A 22,620-nucleotide genomic window follows, 5' to 3' on the forward strand; every position below is an offset into this window, starting at 1 on the left:
TGCCCACAACACTATCTGGTGGGTAACAGGGCACAATTAAAAGCCTGTAAACACTGAATAATCTGAATCTGCAAAGTAACTTGTAACTAAATGCATCAATTAAACGTAGTGGAGAGGAAGAACAAAGAAGCAGAAACTCAAAGTACTCAAGTAAAGTACCTTAAAATTGTACTTAAGAACAGTACTTAATAAAGTTAATTGTGCTAAGGTTTACTTCATTGCTGGTTGTTTTTGACACAAAGACTTTCATTTTTACTGCAAATGAATATCGGTCCCAAATATCAGTCTCCTTCACTTCTAACAATCAGTATCAGCATCTGCTCTGAACAGGCCATATCATTCAACTCATAGTGGGCAATCTAATCTTCTTAGTGACTTTTACTGTGGTAAAAAGTTGTAAAGTCACATGACTTTGTTATTTTATAGTCTCCGTCATTAAATGTAATTTAAATTAAATCAAAGTCAGTACGTACAAAGTGGAGTCTGAGATGTCACAGAATGTGCTCCCCAGGCCCCGGCTGCTCTGAGACTACTGTTCCAGCTCAGGAATAGCTCAACATTTTTGAGTAATACACATAATTGTTTTAGCTCGCAGAGTTAGATAACAGGATCGATACAAATCTCATGTCTGTGTGTGAAGTGCAGAGCTTGAGTCAGATCAGGGTTAACCCAGAGTCTGGCTTTTTCACAACTTTACAAAATACAACTACTGCGACCTCTGAAGCACAGGAAATAACATACTGTATGGAATCTTTCAAAAACGTGCATAACTGACTTTTTTAAATGTATTTATTTGTTTATTTATTTCCATCTGTGTTTGTGTGTGACTTCATGGCTGAACTTCAGAGGACTTTAGAGGATTTTTCACTTCATTTTTGCGGCCAGCTGTTTTTCCGCTGCTCCCACTGTTAATGCTTTAAACTTGAATGCTTCCCAAAATGTTCAACTACTCTGTTACTCAGTAGTATAACATGGCCCTAGTGTTTGTGATGTGTCCTGCACCAATGGACTCGTCGGTGAGAGAAATCACTCTGATTGGCTGTTGAGCGAAGCAAATCGTTGGATAAGAAGGGAAACGGAAAAAGAAAGGGACAGCCCCTTGAGCCTGACGCTGTGGTATCCATGATGCCAACAACCAAATGATCGAGTGCTGACCACGCCGGCGCCATTTGCAATTTTTTATCAGACATATTTTCACTTAGAAGTAGCTATATGGTGTCAAAAAACACAGCAGCCTTAGCATAACAACCCTTTTTATATCTGCAGTCCTGAGTCATCCAGTTTCCCTTTTTTTTCTTCACCTGGTGGAATGGAGACTCACGCAAACGCAGAACATACGAGCTGGTTGGCCGTTGGCTGCAGTCTTTGCATTGTTTTCAAGTGTAGCTTTTTGGGTGAGACACAGGAGTCACTACCATGCTGACGGTTTGGTGTGTCACAGGGCCTTTAGAAGTCACCTAGTCAGTTTAGGGGTGGGTGATATGGACAATAACGGCTATGGATTGTTTATTATGTATCGTGGTATCCATGTAGAACAGGATAAAAGTGAATTTGCTGGAAAAATAGTTGATAAACTCAACAAGAATGTCTGCTTTTGGCTGATGTAGCAAAATACTACCTGATAACAATACGTATGTCATCACATGCAGGTTCAGATCCAGGGTCACTCTTCCTGGAGGCTTTTCTGTTGGTTTCCTTCAGACTTACTGTTGCTTGGTCACATGTTCATTATCAGAGAAATGATACCACAGTATTGTTTTTCTCCAAGCTAAGCAGTTATGGCTCTCAGAAGCAGGCAAAGACAGATGGGAGTGGGACGGTTTTAGTCACAAGGACGCAGAAAATATGCAAAAATCTTGGACATGAAGACGTTTTAGGTTGTTGACGTGGTCCGTTTCCAGTGCTACAATCAAAAAAAGTGCTTCTGAGTCTCCTGTGTCAGTTTGTGTCGCTTGAAACGTCCACAGATCTGCTTCAAAACGGAGCGACGCCTCGACTGAACAGTGAGTTTAAATTCTCCTCCATGACAGAAGTGTGTGACAGACCTGACAGTCCCGTCAAGCACATCAAATAAACAGACATGAGTGAGAGAATGGGAGCACCTTGGTGGTGGGAAGCGCGACGGATCTCAGAGCCAGCTTGTCTCAGCATATGCAACATTAAATAATGCACCATTCCAGATGGTTAACCTTCTAAACCTCAGACTGCCTTTGGCTCCACATTCACAGCGTGCCAGAAGAGCCCCTGGCAGAGAACACAAGGACTCATCCCAGGCTGCGATGACTGAGGAGCGACCACAACAATCACTGCTGCTGTCTGAGCGCTCCGCAGACGCTCTCAACATGTCTCTACTCCAGTGTGAGAGATGAACCTTTAAGTCAACCTGTGTTAGTCATTACAGCAGTCATTTGAGAAACATGCAGATAAGATAACAGAGTCTAGGAGCAGAATATATTTTGTTCACCAATAGATTGTGGGCTGGTGAAATGTGCTTTCATTAAAATGTCACCATCAGATACTAAATATGATGAATATGAGGGGGATGTTTTTTTATAATCATGTCCAGATTGCTCGAACGAATGATTTACTACATTTTCTAAAACAACTTCCAACAACCGTTTTAAGATTAAAGGCATTTTCACATAAAGCTGAGAGTAAAGAAGAAGAAGACGAAGAGGAGGACAAGAATCATGTGGATATAGAGGAGTGACATGCAACTAAAGCGCAGAGTGGAATTTAAAAGTGGTTGTGGTTAAAGAGTACGTCTTCATCACTCTGCCACCACCACACGCTGGGTTTCAACATTACATGACAGGACGTAAACCTGTCGCTCTAAAACTACTGTAGCACAGAATGAAGAACGAAGCATCAGTGATTGTGACTGCATCCCGGACTGAAAATGGCAGCAAGAATCTTAATGCTGCTGATTAGTGTGTGGGCATTACTGCTGGTGGACAAATCGGTCTCGTATGTGACGGATTGAGGAACATCAGAGCTGTTACAGCCCTTGTTCTTTCATTGTGAGGGACTGACAGCTGACGTCTACTGTTGATATTCATGATTTTGTTATGACTAAAATAAATCTTAATTGTCTCTAAAAGGGGAAATTTGGCCATCACTCAGAAGTCAGCAGTCATAAAAATGACAGTGAGAAAACAGAAACGGCCGCAACACTCAGGCAACAATACAGACCAACACAGAGACTGTTCAGACCTGGTATCAACATCCGTCCTGAGCGATCCCATCACAAGCTTACAGTCAATTCATGAAAGAAGACAACATTTATTGATGTTAAACATGTCAAATTTTACAGTGACCAATATAGGCTACCCCAGACTCCCTTTAAAAATGTCTCAGTTTAGCGAGTTGTTGAGTTAGGAGAAACTTTATAAACTTTATCAAACGCTGTCTCTGACTAATTCTTCTTTATTTTGGCCTTCTTGTAAATTCGGCAAATGTTCTACATGAACTTCTTTCTGTCTGTTTGTCCCAGTGATGGACGGGTTTATTTCATGTAGAGCAGGAAGTGAATCACAGGTGCTCACTTAGACACATTTGGAGATGCATGTTAATGTCAGGTGTGAACTGACGACCTACAGCTGTCTGCTTGAGATCGGATCACTCAGGACAGATGTTGATAACAGGTCTGAATTCCCTCACAGACTCAATTATTACTGTTCTGAGAGAAAGAAAGAGAGAAAAGCAAAAGAAAGGAAACAAGGAAACAAGCTCTATTGTGCTGATAAGGTTAAAACTGTGATCCTGGAAGCTGCTCTGATCAGTGTTTTTATGTTACAAATGAATCAACAGATTTCGTGTAATGTGGGTTTGTCACTCGTGTGACAAAACGCACAGAAATCTTGCAAAATTAGCAGCAAAATGAGTGACATTAGCTTTGTTTTGGTTTGAGATCAGTCCCACCACTCTCAGGAAACTATTCTCAGTGACCAAGCTCCAATAAACCTACTGTACACAACCTTCCCAATGCCAAACAGCAGGCAGACGTTTGCAACAAAGCAACTAGTTAGCAACTAGCTAGTAAACATGGTAGAGCTGGTTTAGCTATAGTTGACCAATAAACCAAAAGGGAGCTAAAAGGAGAGTGAATATTGGACGAGCATTTATCAAGGGACCAGAAACATGAGTCCAAATGAATGCTGATGTTGTTCCATGTCTAATCTGCAATTTGTATCAACAAACAACTGTTTGCAAACAAGAAAGAGCCCAATGTTGTGTTCATAGCTTGTAGCACTGCCCCCAAGTGGCACAAAAACATCAGTTGTTACAGGTTTGAAGACCGTGGGCTATATCTCACGTCTGGTGGGTTCACAACACGCATACACTCAGTTATTTAACTGTCTCCGTGCTCAGTAATGTCACTGAAGCCATCATGGCACATTTAAACAGCATGACCTAGACACGCCCTGACTGCACTTGCACCATGTGCCTTAGACTGGGCGCCATGGATTGTTTAAATCGGGCCATATTACTTTAAAAATGGTTCAAATGTAAAATACTTCAACACAAAGACTGATGAGTTGTAGAAGTCAAAACCATGATTCCAGTTATTTCATATCTACCCGCTGAATCCAATCATTGGTTTGTACAATAATGGTAATATTCCTGAGGATATTTGGACTTTTCCTTTAATCAACTTGGCTTCACAGTGTTGTGGCTGCAGAAAAACCGTAGTATGTCAGATGTTTACGATGCTAAAAAAGAAGAAACGAAATACTTCACTGGTCTTCCTGGTATTATAAACAGATCCCAGCCCTTTCTTTCTCAGATTATAGACATTTCCCACACATCCTCAAACACACGCAGCATCTCTTATTATGGAAAACAAAATACCTCATGGTCTCTCTATTTCAGTGACACTGGCTCTCTGCCTGGAAAACCAAGAATAATTTGTTAAATCCCTTTGGAAAATGCTTTTAAATAAATAGCCAGCCTTGCTCTGAGGTCAGTCACAGAATAACAGTGTAGTAAACTCGGTTGTTAGCCCTTCACCTGGATTTTAACAGCCTCAGCTCAGACCTGCACGCATGAATTCTTCTGAAGTTCAAACACAGGGCATTTTCTGACTTCTGGTAAGAATGTGGCATAATTTAAGTAATTTACTTCACAATAGAAAATTGAAACAGAATTGACATCATTTAAAGGTCAGGAAAGGGAAACAAAGATATGGATATAAATGAAATGAATATTTGGATCCTAAAACAACTCTCTACAGACTTAACATACACAACTCATGAGTAAGTACGATGTTATTGAAATTCATCCATGAGATAAAAGAACTAACTGCAACCTCGGCTGGCTGTCAACATACAGAATAAGTTCATTCTTCAACTGACGTCAGAAGAACAAGTATTTATAGCGGTAAAGATTTCCACCATTGAGCAACAACCAAACACTGAGTCGTCAGCGTTCAGCAGGTTAGCAGCGTTTCTACACAGACATCGATTGTCCTGAAAAGGTGAGTCATCAGTCGCTGTCTGAGATCACATGGACGGTGAAAAGCCGGTCACCCACTCACTGGCTGTGTGGAGGAGGAGCAATGTGCAGCCTCAGTGGTCCAGAGTTTCAACAGCCTGGATTACTGAAGCGGACTAATGTTTAGCTGTCCTCACACATGCCTGAGTGACTCAGCACCTCCTGACTTGTGACAGAGTGTGTCACTGTGTGGACATGCGCAATTTTGCATGGTGTAGTTGCAAGTGTGAGTGTGAATGAGCTTTTTCATGCCATGTGGTACTTTATCATGTTGCTATGACTTCAACTGAAGTTGACCTCTGGTGACTCCTGTGGAAACATCTGGATTTAGGAAGAGGAGAGTGTGCAGGGGTCAAGGTCTGTGAGAGCAGCTGTCCAGTTTCCAGCTGGAACGATAGAGGTTCCTGCACAACATGAGCTGCTAATGATGTGGGAATGATCCTACACGACAGCATCAGAGGCTGTGTAAAAACAAGGTCTTTATGCAGTTTATGTAGTGTGATACTCCAGATGATTCTGCAGGTGAATTCAGTACCAAACACTGAAAAAACCTGATTCATCACGGTTACAATGGATCACAATTCTTCTCTGTGCAATAAAATGTGCGATAACTTGATCTGTCCTGCAATTACTCATGTACACTGTGTCAGTTATACTGTAAATGATGGCTGCATGATACATCGTTTCAGCATCAGCATGTTGATCACACATGTCATCACAGGCTGTGTGATGTTGGTCAATTAACTCGAACACGTCCTGCTACAATGTCTTTCTGTCAGATCTGTCTGATATGACATAAGTTACTGTTATTTAAGGGTTTTTGCATTTACACAGTTTGTTGCCAGTGTTGGTCAGTGGAGGAGAGACAGGCCTGGCTCCCTCGGCATCAGATTGTGCTGTGAAGTCTGAGTCATTGTTGCCAGTTTGTGGTAAAACATAAGCCAGCAATCCAGTGTGATCAAACAGTCTACAAGCTACAGGTTTCAAACCTGAAGGCCAACTTTTTTACCACAGTATTCATCACATAACCTCATTTTAAGAGGCACAACGGTGTCCTTAACACTGTTAAGGTGTTTCAATCATCCATGAAGTTAAATTTAATCATCATGTGGAGAGAGTGTGAATCAGACTGTACAATATCACACTGATCAATATCACAACGGGGCGTCAGAAACAACAACCGAGCACTGGGTGTGGTAAGTGTTTGTTTCTGTCCCGTAACCACTGGGCAAAACAAAATTTGGTCAAATCAATTTGAACACAACCCAAAAGACATAATTCTGAACTATTTGAAGAATTAACGTTCCGTTTATGTCTTTGTGTTGCACTTATAAAATACAAATTTTTCATTTGAACAGATGATTATAAATCTCATCTTCTTCTAATTTCAAATAAAGAAAGTCAGTCCTTTATTCCTGTTCAGCGTGACATAGCTGAAAACAACCAAAGCAACATCTTGAACGCCTTACGATGTCCTGACAAAATGACTAGCGTGTCTCAGTTTTTTGCCTTCTGTGTGTCTGTGACTTTGACCCACATCTTTAGGAAAGGATCCGACTCTGAGTTTAAATAACTATGTAATGTACGTAAGCGATTAATGCAAGATACCTTCCATAAGAAAACAAGTCAACCTTCACACTTGGTCACACAGTGGACTCACAGTCCAGTGTGTGACCCGTCCAGCCACCCGAACCAGCCCCAACTCTGACTTCTTTTGCTCTTTCTACCACCGCACTAGAGGGGCGCCTATACAAATAACACCAAAGGGGTAACTACACTGTCATACAAGCACAGGGCACCTGAAAACAGGCTGGTCTCAGCCAAGTCATGACAAAAATGTATGTATGTAAGTCAAGAACGTGATATTAAACATCTTTCATGAGGTTTTTTACCAGTTGTAACCGCTACTGTGATCCAGTGTTACTGATGCTACGTCGCTCCCTTTATGAACAACCTGTGAGCTCCCTGAGTAACTGCTTGATTCTGCTTCAGTCATTACCTAAGATTAAAATATTCAAATAAGGCCCCGGGGATACCTGCAAGATGTTTTTAGCGTGAATCTAATTGTGTCTACACTTCAATTCAAAATGAGGGTGGCACAGCTACACTGTTCAGATATTTCTTACTATATACAGGCATGCACGGCTTGAAGAGGAAACCAAACAAATTCCAGCTGTATACATACTGGAGCAGAGCTGTAAACAGCCACGAGCAAGCACACAGTTACACACAGTCTCTTCACGATGTGAGAGCGTGGGCCATCACAGTCTGCAGCTTCTGCCGAACAGTGTGGAGGTACACGGTGGATGCAGACTGTGATGTTTTTCTCCCTGCTCACTTCTTCTCCTACCGCATCATGTCAGAGGAACAGAGGTGTGACAGACAGGGGAAGTGTCTGTTTCCTATTATTCACTCCGAAATACCTCCACCTTCCTTTTCTGTGGCAACACCAGCATATCTCCGGGTTACTGGGAAGTTCACACACAAATGCTGATGCTAGTGTCTGCGAGGAAAGACACACTGCTCAATCAACACTGTCACAACACATCACTTAATCAGCTGCTGTCCCTGATTAATACAAATCTGATACCTGTTGGTTATCAGGTAAACATGGAGCTCTGGATGGCTTACTCTGACATTATGATATATTTAAAACTCCTTCTTTTATTCAAAATATTTGAAAGAGATGAGATTTGGACATTTTTCGCCACCTACTGTATCAGAGTGTGTAGACGCTGCGGTTATTAGCTTGGTATTAGAGGCTCTATTCATCGGCTATAATTTCATCATCGGCTGATAGCCAATTAATATAAACTTTTCCATTACTGGGCCGACAATATGTCAGCATGGTATATACTGTGCATCCCTATGTAGAACTGTGATTATCTATCAGCATTGATATAAGAGCTGAGACATTCAGTTGATTAATAAATGAGATAATTCTCAGAAACTATTATGATAACAGACTGTTTAAGTTATTTTAAAGCAAAATGCTTAGTACAAGCTAATTATAATTATATACTTGTAATTGACTGTGAGCTGCATATGTTTTGGGTTTTAGATAAAAGCGGACATTTAAAGGCATCATCTTGGGCTTTAAGGAATTGTGACAGTCATTTTTCACTTTTGTCTGACTGTTTATAGACATTCACAGACTAAATGACAGATTGATTTATCAAAAAATGCATATAATCAGCATGATAATGATTATAAATCAGTTGCAGCCCTAGTGGGTGTACTGTACTCTGCTTTCCCTTGATTTCACTCAACTTTTATGGAAAAGAGTTGTGATGTTGTAATTTGAAATGCATCGGGTTTTATCCTGTATGTCTTGACTGTCTTGAACAGCTGGAGAAGAGTGTCAGTGCTGTAGGAATATAAGAAATATGCTGACGGGACAATTTGAGCCTCAGTTCGAAGTAAGCTAAAGCTATTTACATGACATATCTGTAGTTGCAGCCTGTTCACTATGCCAAAACTGTAACGCTAACCCCGTTCCCAGGAGGTCTGAAGCTGAGTCGCGAGCCCTCTGGGATCACTCAGTGGGCGTTCAGGCCTAATGTGAGAAATACAGCCAGGGAGAAATTTCTCACATGTACTCTGGCCACTAACTACGAGACCTAGAGAGAAGAATGTGTCAAGATATGGAGAGACTGAGCTGGAGTGAATGGAGGAGGAGGAGTGAAAGAATGAAGGGGTCCTTAGAGAGAGACAGAGTGAGACAGGGAGAGAGCGATGGGGGCTGTGGAGCGTATCTTTATTTGGGAGACATTGTTTTGGTTTGGGCAGATGTGGGAGTCTGAAGCGGAGCCACATTCCCACATGGAGACACTTCAGACACTCAGAGACGGGGAGGGATGCACATGCCTGCGTAAGCATGCACTCGGTCACACGTGTATGCAGTACATGCACACATATGTTCACACAAACTGTCATTAGTGACTGCTGGCTGCCTCAGCCCTGGTTTCATGCATGTTGGTGTGAGCATGTGCAGGCTAGCGTGGTCAGTATGGCTGACAAAGAATGTTTTGTTCCATCCCGCCCCGATCCACTTTATGTGAATTTCTCAAGCCCTGTCCAAGCTTCTCCTTCAGCCGTCCAGTTACAGCACTGCATATGAAGGCGCGTGCTCTACAGTGTGCAGATCTTATCTCCACAGGCCTGCTTATGTTCTCAGGATCTGATATGGCAGCATGTCGATCTGCGGTATGCTTTCCACTCAAGAAGTAAACTCGCTGAGCACTCCACAGTGAATAATGTATTTCTCACTGTGACCAGTCAATAGCCATCGCAGGGTTTTGCAACTCCAGACGTCCCTGTTGTATCCACATGAGTCACTTCAGCTTTAAGCCTAATGCACACTATCCTCCTCTTTCAAACAGAGGCAGCCTAACTCTTGAGCATGCATGCCAGTGGTTTAGACTGTGTGTATGCTGTTGGGAAATATCAACTGGTAGACTTCTGTGGTTACATTGAACCGGGTTTTCCCACCTGATCTGGATTTCCCCCTTCAAACGTCCCACGGACCCCCATTCTTCTCAAAGCACCAAGCATGTGAATTCTTCAATGTATGCACTATTCTGATGAATGTTCACTGAGGACCATGGTTGAAAAAACACAGGCAGAGCTGATGTGGAAACAAGGTGGGCGTTCCCTGCTCAGGCCTGTGAGAGCTGACCAATAGAGTTAGACAGGGTCCAATAGAGGTGCTGCAGCAATGGATGGTATTTTTTATTTTTTTATTTCATGTTTTTTTAACAATATAGCTTGTAACCTTTTTCTAGATGACACCCAAAATAAAAGTATGAACCTGAAAATGAGATAATATGTGACCTTTAAAGAAGCACTTAGCTCAACAGGGTGAAACACCAAAACGGACTGTCCAAAAGTGTGTGACACCATTTTTGTTTGAATAATTCATAATGAATGAATCATAATTCATCCCTCTTTATGATGGCTTTTGCTTCTCAGCTCCCACACGTCAGCTATCAAGCGACCAAGCAGCTGTGTTTGAACACCTCATCTTCCACAGAGAGGCAAAGAATTCTTTCTGACATGACTACACGATGCCTGGACACGCTCTTAAACTAAAAACCAAACCGTACATCAAAGATCGGAGAGTTTACATTCTCACTCTCACCAACACCTCCCAAGCAAGGCTTCCATGTGGGCGTTCTCTCAAATTAGTAGGCAACATAATTAGCTCAGTGAACTGATAAAATCTCTAATTCAGTGAGCTGCTATTGCCAGTCCTAATCCCCACTCTGCCCATCAGAGCTGAATGAACCTCAGTGATTCAGACTAAGAACAGAACTGATCCATCAATTCAGAGTTTGTCTTTGCCCTCTGAACCAGTGATCCCTGCAAATTAAGACTTACAGAGCACTACAGAGGAGTATTTCACTAGTTTTTGGCCATATTCCATCTGCATGAAGGAAAAAAATGGGAAAATGAGGCCCAAGTTGAAAATAACTGTAATTACTCTTAAACAGAGCTAATGTTCTTCAGCTATAACTCAAAATAGCTGGGACACACCTCTGCCTCCGTAACTTAAATCTGGTAACAATACAAACCTTATTCCTTAAAGCCTTATTATATTAATCATACTCACGCTAAAGGTTCCTGAATTGACTGGCAGGCACCTGACACCAGTCTGTTTAAAGCCTTCCCCTTTCCCTGCCCGTTGCTACGTATTGAGTCATTATTTCTAAACAGACAGCTCCGCCAGTATGTGTGAAAACCTCAAACCTATTCTTCAGTATCACAACAAACAACCGCTTGTGGTTAACAAGGTGCTTTCTGGAGTGCCTCAGTGCTTCACAGTCATTCAGCTGATATATCACAGCTCCACACAAGTACGTTCCATGGAAGAAGAAATGACTGTTTTTTGGCATGACGTCAGCACAGGAGGGGTGGTGTTAGTTTTCCAGCATGCAGGGGAAGCACCTGGCTGTGTGCTGGAGGCTCTACAGCAGTGGTCTGACCCCCGGCATTCCACTACAGGGATTATGCCAGGCTACATCACCATCCAAACCTCTGCTGGAAGCCCCCCCGCTCTCTCTCTGCGCTACAGTTTCATAATAAACACAGCTGACACTCCACCTGGAGGAGTTTAGGGAGACAAAGTCATTCTCCATCATTTACAACTCACTGCAAATTGCTTACAGTAGTTCCCCTGACAACAGAGACATGAAGGCACATTGTAATTCACACTAAAGAGCAGCAATACACGATGCTTTAATAATGTCAAAATTAGGAAAAAAATCAACATTACGTCATTTTCAAATTGACTATAAATTACTGGTCTCTTCGAGTGGAAGAAAAAAGTCACACTTGACTGTGTAATACGTGGCAACCAGCACTCAACACATTTCATCCACATGGAGGAGTGTGGGGGGGAGTCCCCTCCAGATGGCCCCTGGCAGGCCCAGCTGCAGGGTTTCTATTACATGTTAACTGGCCATGTTGATAGTCGAACACTTATAGGGGAGTCCTGAGTTGTTATGGGGATGTCAAATGTAGCCTCAGAGCAACACGAGTGTGTTACTGCCCTCCGACCACTCGTTAAAGGCTATAACCCAGTGTGTCACAAATTCAGTGATTTAAACTGGTTTTACTACGGCCCCCACATGACTTTTTTCTTTGACAGACTGTCTGGTCGTATCAATCCCAGCAGAGAGAAATAAGTCAGCGAGCAAACCATTTTTTCCCTCGGAGGGCAAAACTGAAACCTAATGGTGAACCAAAGGGCGAAAAGCAAGCACCTATTGTATCGTATTGTTTAGATGCAAGATGCTGCTGTACGGAACGAAGATACATTCTGATGATCCATTTCCTAAGACTGAGCTAAGTTGTTTTCTCTCCTTGGGACTGACTTAAAAACAGGGAAAAATGCTTTTCCAGGATAATCTTGCCAAGTTCCTTTAATCGTTTTTTTTTTTCACTTTCCTCTCAGGGCTCCTGTAGTTCTACGATCACAGGTTCCATTTACTGATCGACTTCCTGCACAAACTGTCAGACTATGCCTGCTGTGCTCAGATTATGACAAATAATTCATAATTAGGCATCCTACATATTTTAAAACCATTCATACCTCACAAATATTAAAAACTGCATACACTTCAGCATAAATACTCCTATTCTTTTTTTTTAATTAGGTTTACTGCAGAGTCGGAAAAGAAAGTATACTAATATAATGTATATGTAAAATAAATGTACTTATGGTATAATTGACTTCAAATCGACAGTATGAGATATTGGGCCCTATTTCAATTGGGCATGAATCACCTGCTATTTTGCTTCTTGTATGTGCAGCAATGCAAAGTGCAAAAGAGTGAGTGAGGTGGAGTATAGATCAGAGGGTGTGGTACTTAATAAATACAGGTCTCAGCAATCACACCACTGGTCTCATCGCTCAGAGACAGCTGAGCCAATCACAGTGAGTCAGGAAGACAATGTCTTAATGAATGGAGACGTCTCTGCAGGAAGTCATATTGTTGTCTGGATGGTGCAGAGCCGTGAACACACAGCACCACACGGGTTGGTTTTTAGCATTTAATTACAATGAATACAAAAATAATAATAATGATAATAATAATAATAAGAAGAAGAAGAAGAAGAAGAAGAAGGAATAGTTAAGTGAAGCTGATTAAATGAGTTCATCACACCTTTCAGTCCCAGTTCTACTCTCTCTCAAAAAAGAATCAGAAATGTGACACAGCAGCATTTGAATCGTTGTATTTCAGGAATCAAACATGAAACACTGAAAAAAAGGTGGCAGGACACATTAATTAATGATCTCTGGTAATTTTCTGTCTCCATCATGAAGAGCAGACCACAGAGCTATAGTGGAGCAGTGTGATGTGTGTGTGTCGGTGTGGTTTGCAGATGATTTAATGAAGGTAAACACAGTGGACGGCTGTGTGTCTTCTTACATCAGAGGCAGCAGATTTATTAACATATGTGTCCTGCTGCCGTCAGACGGCTGCAGCCACTTAATGAAGCGGAGGAGAAAGTTTCATACAGTACGAAGCAGCTGTGGACGACAGATACCGTCACAATCACTCATTTATTCACAGATCAGTGCCGACTGCTGACTGACGCTCCTGCTGTAAACAGTACGTTATGATGCCCATTTAAATGCATCTACTTACCAGTATATTTACACTTCGTTTCTTTAATTCTGGCCATTTGCTACAACTATTTATCTCCAAAGAGACAGCGAAGTGAAGTTAAACAAGAAACACACATCTGAGCCTAAGACCAAATTTCAGCCAGTAAACCAACAGCTGTCTTTGCACTGCCTCATTCAAATGAACCTCCCACCTGTTTGTTCCTCTGCTCCCACCTGTGGAGCGTGTGCTCTGCACCGGGCACCAAAACACCACACATCTCAAGGTCAGGAAAATACCTAACTGTCAGAGCACTGCCTGCACTGGCTGTTACAGAAACAGGGCTCACCATGATGATTCAAAACTGTGCAGGTGCAACATTATAAAATAACAATGTACAGTAATAGTACTGCAATAGTATTTCATAATAGGGATTTAGTAAGTACAACATGTGACCTTGTGTTTCATAATTTGGTGTTGTAACGTGTGCTGCAACGACTGTTTTGGTTCACCTTCAATCTGCCGATTACTTTCACCAATAATCGGTTCATCGTTAAGACTACAAAACATTCCACGATTGTGAAAAAAATGCTCATCAAAATTTCCCAGAACCCAAAGTGAGGTGTTCAAATGACTTATTTTTTCCAAGCAACAGTCCAAAAGCCAAATATGCTTCATTTATTATCATGAAGACAAAGAAGAACAGAAAGTCCTCACACTGAAGGAGAGGGAACCAAGAAATGTTTGACATGTTTGCTAGAAAGAAAAAAGGTTAATCCATTAAACCACTGATTACATGTCAAACTTGACTTTAAAAAAAGCTATAAATCAGTCAAGTATTTAGGATTCCCTCTTGGTATCCCATTATTTTGGTATACTGTGTTTTTATTTTTATTATTCTGTCTTTTTCTTTCTTTTCTTCTTTTTACATGGCAGGATTGAGCTTCTATAGAACCTAAATGTCAAGCATTTATCTTTAACAGCAAATACTTTCTTGATACATAGTTTGGATTTAATCATACACTGCAGGATACAGATTGTAATTACTGTATAATGCCAGGAGACAGTGAGAGACCTGCCAACGTTGATCCAGTGAAAAGTAGCAACCGGGTGGCAGTGAGGGAGCGCAAAACTCTGCCAGTCTCTGCTGCTGCACTCCAGTCATCCAACCTATCGCATAAATCTTTAGTTATTTATTGACCTGGATCGAATTTCTATTAGTTTTATAGCTGCTGCTAAAAAATATAAACTACAGAATGGTGAAAATACCTCAGTGGAATCAACTGTCGCTGATTCAAACCCAAAAAAAAAACGTCATGTTATTCCATTTATGAGTGTTGGAGATATCCAGTGCCTCTGAATCGCATAAAGAAAATAAAAAATGTCACACAGTAATAGGACATTGCTCCATGGAATGATGGAGTAACAGAGCATTAAGACAGAGGCAGCGTTCAAACATCTGTGTGGAAACAGTGATGACAGCTCCAAACACCGCAGGGAGGCTGGCAAATTATTTTCAAGCTAGCAGGTTGATTGAATGAGTGAATCAGTCCAATTCACTTGCTGATAAAAGCTCCCAAACATTAAAGCATTCCTGTCTGAATTGAACAATATCCTCCATTGAAGTGCTCAGGGTGACATCACTGTCATCAGGCAGAAACTCATGGCAACGAGTCATCATAGATGCTTTTCAGCTGCCGCTTTAACTCCCTTTTGTTCTTAGTGCTTTCCTTCATTTCCTCCTCATTAGGTGAACAGTCGGCTCTAATGAGCCTCACACTGACATGACTCACTGTCGTTATGACTCATGATGCTCTGGTGGTCGTTGTGATTACTCCCAAAAATACAATGTTCTCCTGGAGTAGATGAGAGAACCTTTCATTCAGTACAGCTCACACTGTACACTCTGAACATCTCAGTATAAATCTGAAGTCGAACGAGAAGAGGTCACAGTGTTCCTTCTCAAAACACCATCACCTGCTCGCATAAAAGAGCAAAGAGCATCATCTCTTTCATTTTTATGAAACTTAAAGGTGTGGGATTAAGGGGAAACTTGGCAGAAAGGGAATATAAAAATCATAATTATTTTCATTTCAAATTAGTTGATGTGATTATTTTAACTTCATTTTATATATAAATTATAGTTTTCATGAGTGTATAATCCCTTGAAACTAAGAATCCATGTTTTGTGTTACCTTAGAGTCTTTTATATCTAAAGAGGGAGCAGGTGCTCTTCTACAGAGGCTGCCATGTTTCTACGGTAGCCCAGAGCAGACAAACCAAACACTGACTCTTGACAGGACCTTTCCCATCTCTGAGTGTCCACGGTAGGGTCTCCTACACACATGGAAGGGGGGGTAAGGAGAGGAGCATTCACTTGGTTCAAATCTGCGACTGCACCACCGGATACCATCAAATCCTACACACTGGACCTCTAAAGAAATGTTTAAACATGTTCTGAAATACTCCTTTTCACTTTGCTTCGCAGGTTTAGATGACATGATCGATACCACTCTCATGTCTGTCCGTTAGGTACAGAACTGGAGTCAGACAGTGGTTAGCTTAGCTTAGCATAGAGACTGGAGAGAGGGGTAAACAGCTCTCCTCTCCTCTCCTCTCCTCTCTCAAATGATTATAGCCCACAGGTTAAAAGTCCCAGATTAGCCACACTTGAGAATTCACTGTGATTTCCTGTACGATGAAGGATGATGATCAACCTTCAGTGTGTGTTTAAGACTGTTAGCTTGTTCACAACCGGTGTGACTGGCTGACCATGTTGTAACGATGTTCCCAGATCCTCACACTACTTTGGTGAGCACAGTGTTACCATAAATGATGAAATCATGTCCACAACTATAAAAAGACCTACGTTGTAGTAAACTTGAAATTTCCTTGAAAATGAAACCATGTCAAGTATGGCCACAAGTGACATGAGCGCAGTCTGCTGAACCAAGCAGAGCTGCATTTACTGCTGAGAATGAAATGTAAGTGTTGTATTATTGCCTCCTTTAAAAGTGATATTGTCTAGCTTTACAGTAAATGTCTGAGAAACATCCTAACTGTGTGATGCACCAGGCAGCAGCAGGTTCTGAATGATTCATTATGTGTTGAAGAATGGGCTGTTTGTAGAACAAAGACACAAGACTGAAGATGACAACAGAGTCAGATCAGAGCCTCATTGTTCACTGTGCCAGCTATATAAATCCCAGGCCAAGTGATTTATGTACATCAGTCTGGATTTATTATCATTTATGATTAAGAAAGTGAGGAAACAGAGTTACTGTGCAACAGCCTGTAGAAATGACGACGATTCCCCTACAGAGCCCCTCTGAATTTGAATAAATGACCACAATGAGGAAGTAAAGAAGTGTTTTTTGTTTCACCATCACAGTATCACCCTTCACCCTCTGACTGATCGACCTACAGATGACGGAGAACTGGGGGAAACCTCTAGTTTCAATATGATGATGGGATTTGGTGTGCGTGAAGTTGGAGGTGAACCTCTACAGTAAGACTGACACTGATACTGATACTGGTGCCCCATAATCTGATAATAAACCTATAACCACACTCTGTACCACAGCGAGGAACAGAAATACAAGTCTCATAAAGTAGTTTGACTACATAGCCTTATCTCGAGGTCGTCTCATTAGCTTTTAACAGAGCTCATCATTTTCCAGGACATTAACAGTACCTACAAAAGACTTGTTTTTGCCAGTGTTGGGCCTGATACTGGTGTGTAGGTGAGACATGGAGCAAGACATATGAATAAACACTTAAACCTTGATTCTAGTCAACAGGACAATCAGTCCAGGACATCAACATCCAAACTATGACTTGCTCAGAGCGCTTCAGATATGTGTGAGGTGAAACTTGTCTCAGTTACCATCTCTATTAGAGACGCCTGGCAGAACAGGTAAAGCCAAGCTGATGGTGCAACACTAACCCAACAAAGCAAGTCAATGAGCCACCCGGCCCTGTTCCCTCCTCACCGTTGTGTCAGTTCTCTCTTCTTTACTGCTTGTTTTGAGGCAGTTCCACTACAGTGCAGAGAGCAGTGGAGAGTGACAGGAAGGCTGGGCTGGCGGTGAGAATCTAAATTTGAAGCCACAACACCACAAACATCCGACACGAGCTGCAGACCAGTTTCCGCTGAAACTGAGGAGAATGTGACTGTGATAAGTCAGACCCCACATCAGATAAGCATGTTGGGATTGCTTAATTTAGCCTAGCTTAAGGGCTGAGCCCTTATCGAGCATTGCATCAGTGTTTTACAAAAGGTATCCACACACCCAGCTGAGAAACAGTCGGTGTTTTTAGAAACCACACAATGCTTTCTCATATCCACATACTCCGTCATCTCTTGTGTATCACGCACGTTACAGCTGCATCTAACGATTCTGAGTCTGAAAGTTTGACTGTGAAAACAATATTTTGACAAAAAGATATCCTCAAGGTCCACTTAATAGCATTTTCTGGAGCTACCAACTCGTCGACAGCAGAAATGTCATGGAGATGAACTCCAGCCACTGATGAAGGCCATGAGATGTAGCTTTTGTAGAAAAAAAGCGAGTAAGAAGACCCTGAGTTGAATTTTTGATCAAACTACCACAATTAGCCAGAAAACTGTGAATGCTCGTCATGTATACCAGAGCTTAAGGTGACATTTTTAAACAGCATTTTTAAGTTGATAGTAACAATAAGTTTGATCATGAATTTTCCTTTTTATATAAGATGTTTTGATAAAAAACCCTCTGTGTTTGTTGTTTTTTCTTTTCAGAGTTAACTGAACAGCATATTACAAGTATATATTAGGGGAACTGATCCAAACTTTCCTAAAACATAACTTTACTATATATTCATGTGTACTTATACACCAATACATTACATCTAAAATAAGCAAATATTGGTCATATGGTTTACTTTTAATTTCAATGTCTTGTCAGAGTAACTATCCTATTCCACATTTTGATATTTGCAATAATTATGGGCAAGACCTTCGGCCGCCCTGTCCCTGAACTGGAACAGGTGTTTTCTATGATAACGGGATGCTAATCCTCGTTCCTAGAGCAACTGGTACTGCGTATCATTCATTCATGAAGATAGGGTAAGGATCTCAATTAGTGACTCTATCAAATGAATACTACTAACACTATGATTGTCGCTATGCTCCCTCAGCTAACACTTCTAACCCTCCAGGAAGGCTCTACAGCGGGTGACTGAAACCGCCCAGAACATCACTGGTACCATCTACAGAGCATCAGTGAAGTGAGATGTCTGCACAGAGCCCAGAGATACTGAATGACAACACCCACCCAGCCACAGTCTGTTCACCCTGCTGCCATCTGACAACAGATACAGAAGTATCTGCTGCCGTACCACCAGACTACAGAGCAGCTTCACTCCTCAGACTGTGACACTCCTGAGAATTTTTGTTAAAATTAATAAAATAGTAAATAATAAAATAAAATAGTTGTCGATTCATTTTCTGCGAGGAGAGTTAACAGCAAATCTCTCCACACTACTGTCCATTAGAGCTGATTCTGGATTAATAAGGACCATAATGATATGCTACTTATCAATAACCATACCAAACGATCATGATCATGGCCTGATCGAACCAGAATAACTTAATCACTGATTGCGTGATGCATAACTGACCCCTCTAGAGAAGTTCATGTTTCTTTGACCACAGTGGAGACAGGGCAGACGAAAAGTTCAGCTTCTCACTTGAAACTTCACCACCTCCACAGCGTGGATGTCTGATGAAACTCAGAGTCCCGTCCTTAAAGAACAGCCTCTCTGCTCCCTGCCACACCCAGCAGCTCCACTCCTCAGACTGGTCTTGGATCAGATAAGGGTTGTTGTGCTTGAACTGTCTGCTGCTACAGGTTTATGTGACCCTACAGTCTCTGATGGGTCACACACCACAGTTCTGTTCCTGTCTTCTCACATTCTGAGTGAAGACGTGACAAAAATGGCAGCACTGGTGCCAGAGCTGAGAGTGCTGGCGTCGAGCCGGTCCCTCTTGGATACAAGCTGATTATAACAGACTGTCAGTATACTGGGTGGTGTCACTTCTCTGCCACTGACTCAGATCACTTCAATCCCAGACAAACATGACAACTTTTTAAGAAGTAAATGAAAAGAAGTGTGAGAGCTTTTCTAACTTGCAACAGCAGAGTGTGAACTCTCTGGAGGCAGAGAGGGGAGGCTGGGGGAGGAGGAGGAGGAGGAGGAGGAGGAGGAGGAGAAGGAGGAGGACAGGGGGAGAGCAGCATGTCCTGTGCATTCACGCGCACAGAGGAGAGGAGACCTGAGCTTTCCACTGGAATGTGTGTGGAATGAGGAAGTGTGCAGCCTCAGCCAGCAGGGAGCTGCCTGCTGGGAAGGCTAGAGTTAATCTGATCAGCACAGCACGGGAAAACGATTCATTAGTGCATCTGTCAATGCTGTCTTTATCCTCAAGTGTGTGTGAGTGAGTGAGTGAGTGTGTGTGTGTGTGTGTGTGTGTGTGTGTGTGTGTGTGTGTGTGTGAGAGAGAGAGAGAGAGAGAGAGAGAGAGAGAGTGAGTCAGAATAGAGAATAGAAAATACAAAATAAAAATGTGTTTTTCAGAAAAACAAAATCATTAAAAGAAGTGAAAACCAAACAAAGCAGACAAAACAAAGGTCGGTTCATTAACATAATTAACATCTTATTAACATTTCAACAGAGTCCAATAAGCAGACATCATGAGTGTCCTTACCTCCAGGACCTGGACATAACTGGAGGGGAACCATCCTCTGTCTCCATCCCTCTCTCCCTCCCACCAGCCTCCGGGCAGAGCCTGGACCACCTTGATGATGTCCCCGGCCTCGAAGCTCAGTCCCTGCTGGTGCTGCTCCCCGGTGAACGGGTACAAACTTTTGCAGTACGATCCAGACATCTCCGGAGCGACTTGTCACACGGGCGGCGGTGACGGTCCCCCGCTGCTCGGAGCAGAAGCACAACTTTCTGAATCTCCTCAGAGTTTCTGCTCCGTGGTCGGAGCTCGACTGTGTCCTGGCTCCTGTCGAGGAGAAGAGCAGTAGAAGTTGAGTGAAGTTGGTGAACAGGTTGTCCTCCTGCTGCTGTCGGGACTGCTGTCAGGACAGGAATGCTGTCGGGACAGGACTGCTGTGAGGACGGTCCTCGGCGCTCCGCTCCTCTGCGCTCTGCTCAGCCTGTCAGCGCGCTCTGAATGCTGCGGCAGCACAGCAGCACGGAGCCGCGGCGGAACAGGGACGAGTGTGGCTTCAAAATAAAAGCACCAAGTCTTCAAAAGCTGGTAAACGAGCGACGAGCCTCTTTAATAACAGCACTGCCGAGGAAGACCGAGAGCTACGGTTGAAAGTTTCAGGTAATTAATAATAAGTGGACCTTTAGTTAGTTGTGTTTGTTGTTTCTTTTCTTTTGTCAAGTTGTTTCCAAAAACAGGAATTAACTTTTACACTAGTATTAAAACTTGTCATTAGTGAATATTACAAGGATTGCACTACTAATGGTGCTATAACATTAGGCTACTGTTAGTAGTATTAGGCTACTATTAGTATTAGCATACTGTTAGTATTAGACTACTATTAATATTAGCATTAGGCTACTGTTTGTAGTATTAGGCTACTATTAGTATTAGCATACTGTTAGTATTAGGCTACTATTAGTATTAGCATACTGTTTGTAGCATTAGCCTACTATTAGTATTGGGCTACTGTTTGTAGCATTAGCCTACTATTAGTATTAGCATACTGTTAGTATTAGACTACTATTAATATTAGCATTAGGCTACTGTTTGTAGTATTAGGCTACTATTAGTATTAGCATACTGTTAGTATTAGGCTACTATTAGTATTAGGCTACTGTTTGTAGCATTAGCCTACTATTAGTATTAGTCTACAGTAAGTAGTACTATTAGTATTAGGCTACAGTCAGTAGTACTACTAGTATTAGGCTACTATTAGTAATAAAACAGGCTACAGTTGATATTACTTAGAAATAATGATCACATGGCGACCCTCACCATAGACGCAGTAGCTCTTCTTCAGTCATAAATGTAATCCAATCTAAATTTAAAGCACTGTACCAATATACTACCATAAATATATACCCAAATATTACTATCATGAGGAGAAGTGACAGTTCCCACCCAATACCCCATGACACAATGATAACTAGTACATTTGAGGTAGAGACGTGAGTTTTTTGTTTTTTGGGTTTTTTTTTTATTACTGGCATTTTGTTTTTTTAATGCAACAAGCCTTTGTAAGTTTTAGTTTGAAAGGTAATACCGGAAGTTCCGTCTCTCATTATGGAGGACTTGACTGTTGAAGCCCTCAGCTCTCCTCTACTTCTGCACACTGAGGAGATTTAATTTGCTGCCGCTGATTTAACGTCGAGACATTTGTGCTTTTTATGATTTGAGTTTATGGTTTTACTGCCGCTCTGTTGTTTTATCTCTTTTTCTTTTATTAGTGTCTCTGTTACAACGGTGGTGAAGATGAAGATGATGATGATGATGATGATGATGCTATCATTACAAATGGTTATCATAAATTAAATCTTGAGAGGGCATCGAATATAATTGAGAGTGCATTAAACACTGTTATCGTTAAAGCCTTTGTTTTTTGGTGGTATCTTATTACCTAAAGTTCAGCCTTCCATTCTAAATGCAGCAGCTTTGTTCAGTCACAGCTGACCTGAACATGAACAAACATTTGGCACACAAGCTTGATAGTTCCTGTTTTACACTGATGCTTGGTATTATGACACATCCCTGTTTATTATTGGCCAACACATATCACATTGACCCATGACTCAGGTCACAGTGAGACATCAGGGAAGGGTTACTGCCATGAGTTGTGTGACAATTGATTCTACGTGTTTCCTTTTTCTTTTCATTTGGAATCAATCAAACCAGCAGTCACTACATGAAGGTGAGTTAGATCATGAATACCACAAGATGGAGCTATCAGCTTTCACCAAGCCCCCAGTTACATGA

At 41.8% G+C, this 22,620-nt stretch overlaps 1 protein-coding gene across 1 annotated transcript in view; it reads right to left on the minus strand.

The window, feature by feature from the left end:
- The window catches only part of gas7b (growth arrest-specific 7b), a 68,493-nt gene extending 47,709 nt beyond the window's left edge, over nt 1-20,784 (minus strand). The window contains exon 1 of the mRNA XM_084342965.1: nt 20,353-20,784. Coding sequence (XP_084199091.1) covers nt 20,353-20,532 — 180 coding nt within the window. The 5' untranslated portion in view covers nt 20,533-20,784. The remainder of the gene's footprint in view (nt 1-20,352) is intronic.
- Nucleotides 20,785-22,620: the final 1,836 nt, after the last annotated feature.

The sequence above is a fragment of the Pagrus pagrus genome, assembly GCF_965226575.1.
Source record: "Pagrus pagrus genome assembly, chromosome: 21".
NCBI lineage: Eukaryota > Metazoa > Chordata > Actinopteri > Spariformes > Sparidae > Pagrus > Pagrus pagrus.